The sequence below is a fragment of the Megalops cyprinoides genome, chromosome 1, assembly GCF_013368585.1.
Source record: "Megalops cyprinoides isolate fMegCyp1 chromosome 1, fMegCyp1.pri, whole genome shotgun sequence".
NCBI classification, from domain to species: Eukaryota; Metazoa; Chordata; class Actinopteri; order Elopiformes; family Megalopidae; genus Megalops; species Megalops cyprinoides.
In genome coordinates, this window is record NC_050583.1 from 57,885,713 (window position 1) to 57,893,259 (window position 7,547).

The following is a 7,547-nucleotide window of genomic DNA, read 5'->3' on the forward strand; positions in this document are numbered from 1 at the left end:
GAATTTCTTTTGTTTGCTTTTAAGAGATACTGATGATTCGGTAATGCTAGTATTGCTGTTACAGGTTTTTTGCATAATGTCTATCGGGATTTCTGAAGCTTATAGATTTAGTGTGCAACTTCTATGCAGATTGATTGGTTCCTTCTGCAATGTGCTGAAGTGCCTGACAAAGTGATGATGCAGTTTAGTTGGCCAATCCTGTTTAAATAGATGAATGTTATTTCATCAGCTCAGGGACTGCTTAATCAATAGTTAATCTCATCTCCAAAATGAACAGCTTTTCACTTCAGTTCAAATGCAGAAAGCTTCCCTGTCATATGCATGATGACCATGTAATAACAAAGCTAATTTAATCTGCAATGTTTTATTTAGTTTTGACAGAATGTAATGCCAATGCATTGTGTGGAACTCAGTACTTTTCAACATTGTTTTGTTAGCCCTGTTGCTTTAGCACTTTCAATTAGCTGTAGTCACTGATATTTAACCTATTCCCTCAGAAAGTTTAGATTAATTTTCTTTGCATTGTACCGTTTCGTTTTGGAACAATGCCTTCGTCCTCCCCATGGTAATTTTGAGTGACTGCCTTGCTCCTGGTGATATCCTCCAGACATCTGGTGTAGGTCAGCTGCCCCCTGCTATTTTAATCCTGATTGAGTGCTTAGTGCACAGCTCTGTGGAATGTCTGTATTCAATGCCTCAGAGCTCCCTATCCACCGTGTCACAGTTCATTTATTTTAGAGGCAGGAAATGATCCAATACTAGCTCATGGATAACGAGGCCGAATTGATCAAGTATACTCTCGATTAGATTGGTTACTTTCTTCTTTGCATGCATCTTCAGAGATGAGAATCTGCCTCACATCAGCAGCATCTGGCTGTACTTTCCATTTGCAGGTCAGTGGGTCACACTCACAGGAGGCTAACAGAGACTCTTCGAGTGCCACCACTTCACCAAGGAGTACAGTGTAATGGACCTAAAAAATGTGGAGAGGAGGGTAGAGGATGATTCTGTTTCCAATCTAATGAACAACTGCTGGAAGGAGAAGCAACAGAGTATGTTCTTTTGACATATGATGTGACAGTGGGGCCTAGTACTTTCAGAATTTTCTGCAGAATGGGTAATCAATAAGCTACAACACACTTAGATCCTACGTGAAGATTTATTGGAGTGATTCGATTTTTGGCTGTCACGACTAAGTAATTACCTTCCCCTGTAAGGGCAATCTGGGGTATTGGCAACACATAGAAGGCAGACGCCCTTTATACAATAAAATGATTATTTCTTTTCTGAAGGTTAATGGTCCAAATTCCAACACAGGCTCACTTCTCAGTATATAGTATGTGAGACTTGATGTTCAGCTCAATTTCATTTTCCAACCCCTGTAGCTGTTATACTCCTGAGACTGCACAGGTGAAAATGATGCCATTACTATCCAGATTCACATTATTCATCCCATGTTAACATTTGGATATTGCAGTCAACAGAGGCAAAAATGCTGAACTACTTATATAGATATAAAAGTCTGAATTTTGTTTTTTTTCTTTTTAAATGATCTTGTCTTGCAGAGGAAGGCTTGCTGTATCAAGCTTGTTATTTCGGAAATAACCAAAGAGGTCCGGAGATGGGAACCCCCGGTTGCACTAGGCTGTCTGAAATCCATTCTTCCTTGCACGGATTAAGACGCCATTTACTATTAATATTGGTGAGATTTTAATATCTCTGTACAAAGGCCATTTGAGAAGCATTGTACAGTGTACCCTACATTACTGGACACACACAGTAACATTAAAGGGAAAAAATAATTGCACACTGATGTATGTCTCACAATGAGTTGTATGTTCTTATTACAATTTTTTTTAATTATCACGTAAGAAAGAAATTTCTAGGAGAGAATATCACATATCTTTAAATGCTAGTTTTGGTAGAAGAAAATGGTGAAATGAAACTTGGTAGTATATTTCAATAGACATACAGTATCTTGGATCAACAAAGAATAGGCTGAATGAATGTAGGCTGGACTACATCCAGTCAGAAACTTTACGATTTGTTTATATAGGTAGTGAGAATGCCAGGCTAATTCAGTCAGAATCAGTTTACTGGTTTTGTATGTTAAAATATGAGTAACATATATTTCACATTATTCTCTGAAATAACTCTTAGACTTCTTATCATGAACATAACTGCATTCAACATAACCTTTGTCACAGAATTACAGTCCACGTCTTAACACACAAACCATGGAGCAAGGTTTAGGCACAAAAACACCTTGAAGTAGAATATGATATTGTATTTGTGGAAAAAAATAGAATTATTTTAGCAGTAATTTCTGTCCTGTGAAGCCAGTACAGCACAACGTAGTTTAAAACATTTAGTTGTTTTCTAACAACACATTAGAAAATAATGGCAAAATGTATCAAACTTCCTGGATGTAGCCCTTGAGTAAAACAAGAAATTGTGGGATCTCTTAACCTGCTGTTTCTATGAGATGGTAAAAATTATGTTTTTTTTTTCACTTTAAGATCACATTGGTGAACGTAGATCTATGAGAACCAGTCCTGTGTTTGCCACAAGTGGAATTTTCCCGGACTTCGACATTCTGTCAGATTCATTAATAATGAGTCAGTGACAGTGATTACATTCTGCTGAATCAGTGAACATGTAATATGTATTGAGTAATATGTGTCTGAGACACTGGCCTTTTTGCATTCTGGGTAAACACACTTACCAGTGAGTGCAGATTGGTTCTGAATTAGACAGAGCATTGGGTTAACAATACTGGTACCACACAGGCTTTACAAGCACAAAATGCACTTATCACTTACATATCTGTTTATTGAAGCTATTGCACGTTATTGCATGTTTCCCCCTCACTTTCTAGAAAATGCATTCTGTATCAGATATTAACTGTTTTTTTTCTCCATAGGTTCTTTCACAAATAAAAAATGGAAGCCACATTGAAGTTCAAGTCTTTATAAAAGCATTTTAAAAACACATACCACACATCCACTTTCTCTCTCTGGAGTAGCCAGAATTTATAATCCACTACTGTTAAGGAAGAGCTTACTGGGGGCAGTTAGGGTTGATCTACGTCTAAAAAATGCACTAGTGTCTGAAGAACAAGCTTTATGTCTTTATTAATGAGGAAATAATTTGGAAGTAATTTATTCCTGTGCAGTCTCTGTCCTTCATTGGCACCCAGTGTTGAAAAGAAAATGTACCCCATATTCTCCTTCGTTTTACTGAAATGTAGTAATAATGATGCAGGAAATTAGACAACTAAGCCAATTGTAGGCAAGTCTTTTTCCCTTTCTGTGGTTTGTTTTTTTATACATATACTGCATATACATGTGGAATGCTTTGTATGACTTCATAAATTGATGTGTATGGTGATGTTGGTGCCTTGGACATCGCCTGATGGCATTAAAAATAATTAATCGGTGGAAAAAGCTATTTATTAAAAAATTGGTAGGTTCTTTCTCTCTTTTGTGTTTATATATAATAATTCAGAAAATAAAAATTGATCAGGAAAAAAGTAATGGGAATATGCGTTTATATTTAATACCATTGCACACTTCCTGAATTTTTCAAAAACCAAATTAATTATTTCACGTAAACTGAGAACAATGAGGTTTCTACGTGACACATAACGTGTCATCGTTTTAGGGGGGAGGGCATTTGGTGAGCTGTCAGTCGGGTGATTCATGGTACAATGCCTGGGTTCGTGTCTTGCCCTAAAAGTACGAGTGGGGCGCGGGACGACAACTTGCGCACGTCCTCAAAGGCAGACAGATATCCTGCCGATCGAATGTTGCATTCTAAAAAAAAAGTAGAGTGGGCAAATGGATTTCTCCTGTTCTGTCTCGGTGCAGAAATACTTGGAAACTGCTCGAAGTCAGCCCTTTGCAACATACATCCCCACGAACGTTTAAACTGATACGTATACGTCTTTGGTAATAAAAAGTTAAACGTAAAGTTATGTTCGCCATTCTTGAAATTAAAAATACAGAAGTACATTTCCCTTTATCTCTAAAGTTACAACTTGGTTTTTACGTTGTACATTTAATCGATACAAGAAATGGCCGTATACAGTTTACAGTTGCATTACTAATTGAGCCAGTTTGTTACATAAAATGAAAAATGGGACTACACAGAAAACATCGAATGCACATCGACTGTTTTAATATCGTCGCACACACAGTACCCCATTTAATATGAGCAAGAGGTCGAAACAAAAGCAACAGAAATAAACTACATTCTTGCTTTGCCCAACAGGCGACATCAGTATCAATACACGTGCCAGTTACACTTGCAAGGCTGACAAGAGGTTCACAACCCAACCCAGAGTTACAACATTAAACCAAATTTGTTAAACCTATGTCAGGAGCGGAATATGTGTTAATATGTATTTACTGATACAGGCACTGAATATTGTCTAGCAGGGATATTCCATATGTCTAATTTGGACATTTCATCACCGCAGCATTGGTTTGTTAGTTTTATGCTTATCGGAATGTGGTGTCAGGTGTCTACACGGCTCATGTCATAGTTGGGAATACATGAACATTGGGGGTAACATCAGCATATTAAATACTCAAGTTAACGCAGTCAGTGTTTCATATTCTGAGTTGTACTTCACCTCGACAGTGGTTATTCACCAAAGTTCTCAATATGTGCTGTGTGCACGCATTTCTTTCCAGCCTTACACGATTTAGTATTTATTGTGAATGTTAAATAGTATAGGTGAAGTTGGCATTTTCCAAACTTCTGGAACCTTTGTGAAGACATGTTTGGCTACAGCTTTGCTCCTCACAGATATACATTCTTTCCACAAAGAAAAAACACATACAGTAAATTTTTGAAAAAAATAATTTATTGCTCATTTAATTACTTTAATGAAAGTACAAAAACAGTGCAATGTGAATATTTGAATATCAAATAAATTAATAACCGAGGCACAGGTGAATGTTCAATAGAAAAAGAAAATCGCCACAATAACAACTGAGGATCTCTGGTGAAGACTGACTGGTCTACAAACTGGAAGCACAAAAACAATATGGTCCAATTATTATTCATACACACTGGCTCAATGCCCAAGGGAAGCCATAGCAGAAATTGTTCCCACATAATATTAAAACAGTGTAAAAACGGAGTCACTTAAAATGCAAACTTTCAGAACAATAGTTTAAATACTGCTACATTACCATATACCTAGCTGCCATAGTTGGGTTTCCATAGAAACCGAGGTAACCATTTCATAGAGCATAAATTGAAGTAAGCACCATCTTCATTGCTTTGCTTGATGCAACTGTTGCAACAGTGCAAAACTACATCAGTATCTAGAGGCCAAGTGTTAATCTGCAAAGTCCATTAAATGTTTAGCAATGAACATTTCTCATGTACCTAAAATCATGTGTTGCTGACCACTGACTACTATTGATACCCTGGTCACAGGGCAATATGGAAACCCATACACTAACAATGGACACTGGAATGCATCAGGTCCATTTCAAACATTTGGTTATAACTCAACATCACAGCAGTAGAAATTAATCAAATCGTAGCCCGCTGGACTATCGTCACAAACAGCGGGTACAACTCAAGCGTGATGCGAGCAATATTCATAAGCTACTCAAGGCAATAACTCTCATCAATCGTACCAACTTTTCTAATGGCAATAGCTGTGGTTCAGTTTTCTTACAGTCAACATTCCTCAATGAGCAGCTCCTCTGAGCTATACAGTTTTCTTTTGATCACTCTGAAGCCAGTGCTGAGTTTCAGTGCATTTCTCATGGTCGGGGCAGAGGATGACTTTGAGGCAAAGAGGCCTTGGATCTTAGGCCAGAGTCCCCCGGATTCCAGTCTAAGCACCAGTGTGAGCTGGAAAGTTGGTACGAGGTACGGGTCCACTGCAATCTGCTCAACACTCTGACAGATGTCCTCCTGCTCCACACACAGGTCGATGAGCGCCCCCCGCAGGCCGCACGGCTCGCTGGCGGCCAAGTGGAGCAGCTCTTGTCCGATGTGCTCCAGGAGCTGATCGGGGATCAGAAGTTTGGAGCACCTCAGGGCCCCTTCTTTGGCCTCCGTCAGGCTGTGTGCGATGAGATCAACCACCTCCCTGCGCAGAGTCTCCTCCATTGGATCGTAGAATAGATCCGGATCAGAATCAGACACAGACACATCAGACAGGTGGACTGATCCTGCAAGACAAAGATTGCATCATTCAGACATGCCATTTACTGTGGAGCAAACAAATCAACTCTTCAACAATGCTCACTTAATACATTGCTGGGTCAATGTCACACTCATTTTATTAACCTGAAGACACTGCCACTGTACTAACACAGTTACTTCAAAAATAAAGTAGCTGGAAACGCTTAGTTGTAGTCAAGGTAGAATCCCAAAGGAGTTACAATGAAATCGTATCTATGCACTAGTATGCAACGTTATTGAGTCAAAACAATGTGATGGAAACTATATTCGATATTGTAATGTAATTAAATTGCACACAGTGCATGACCACAAAAGCGAGTAATATTTACCTGAATCCGAAAAATCGCTCCTACTGCAACTATCAGAGTCGGAGTCCAGGCTCTGATTGAAACTCGCTCCGCTGAATTCAGTCAATTTCTGCATCAGCCTCCCCCAAGACAGACGCTTCGAAGTGCTGTCAGGGATCGGGGATGGGGGAAAACTGCTGTCGGGGGTCAAGTTCGTACAAAGTGCTGGCATGATTTCTTCAAATTCAACAGCTGAGATCTGCGGGAGACAACAACAGAAAACAATCGTAATCTCTTGCATGCGATAGCAAAACACACGTCGGGGTAACAATGCAAACAGTACCAAAACCAACACGACTGTATGCAGCTAGCACAGAGGGCGGAATAACCTAAGATAACCAGCAGTCAGAACAATAACTATCTAGCATAGACAGATAAGATAGCTGCTGTAATTAGCAAGCTAACGTTAGCGATTTTGCTACATCTCAGTTTACCTCAAAAACATGACATGAAGTTTGATAGAAAAAAATATGGATACTTACATATATGTTTCTCTAACGTAAGCAGTGCTTGTGGCGAATCCAGATTTTTTTTTGATGCAACACACAAGTTTTGTCCTACTGTTCCTCAACAACAAAGGAGTGCCCTGATGTTTTTTCCCCACTGAGGCCGTCCACAGAGATTGCCTCAATCAGGCACTGCAGTACTTTCGACAACAAAGCCGTTTAAATAGCTTCAATGCGGACTCCGCTAGGGACCGCCCCGCATGTACTTTTGAGCCAATCGGATTCCACGGCACGTTCCTAACGTTCCATCCTGCCTGGTAACATTTCGAGAAAACAAGAGTTGGGGGGGTGGGGTACTAAAAGTGCCGGAGAGTGACGACGAGCGTTTTAGCAATTCCTGAGAGGAAAAGAAGAAAGAAATCTGCCAGGGGCGTTCGAAGCTACACGTAGGCTGCAGACATGCATGTGCTAATAAAAATGGCCCACAGACATGTTTAAATTCTTGCTTTTTGTGCCTTTAAATATCATTTTGTAACATGAT

At 39.4% G+C, this 7,547-nt stretch overlaps 1 protein-coding gene and 1 long non-coding RNA gene across 2 annotated transcripts; one reads left to right on the forward strand and one right to left on the reverse strand.

Annotated features, from left to right (window-relative positions):
- The first annotated feature begins 349 nt into the window (after nucleotides 1–349).
- Nucleotides 350–3,062, forward strand: LOC118781418. Its single transcript, XR_005005091.1, has 3 exons — nucleotides 350–1,052; nucleotides 1,566–1,702; nucleotides 2,520–3,062. It is a non-coding gene; the product is annotated as an uncharacterized LOC118781418 (long non-coding RNA).
- A 1,834-nt stretch (nucleotides 3,063–4,896) lies between these two features.
- On the reverse strand, nucleotides 4,897–7,201 carry ddit4 (DNA-damage-inducible transcript 4). Its single transcript, XM_036538516.1, has 3 exons — nucleotides 7,043–7,201; nucleotides 6,543–6,759; nucleotides 4,897–6,200 (listed from the first exon to the last, which is right to left on the reverse strand). Exons 2-3 carry the CDS (start codon nucleotides 6,730–6,732, stop codon nucleotides 5,701–5,703), a joined length of 690 nt encoding a protein of 229 aa, XP_036394409.1. The 5' UTR covers nucleotides 6,733–6,759; nucleotides 7,043–7,201; the 3' UTR covers nucleotides 4,897–5,700.
- Between the last annotated feature and the right edge of the window lie 346 nt (nucleotides 7,202–7,547).

Coding starts and splice junctions, on each gene's coding strand:
- ddit4 (XM_036538516.1), bottom strand. CDS start 6,732: ATGCCAGCACTTTGTACGAACTTGACCCCCGACAGCAGTTTTCCCCCA. Junction 6,201..6,542: donor GAGCGATTTTTCGGATTCAG/GTAAATATTACT, acceptor TTTGTCTTGCAG/GATCAGTCCACCTGTCTGAT.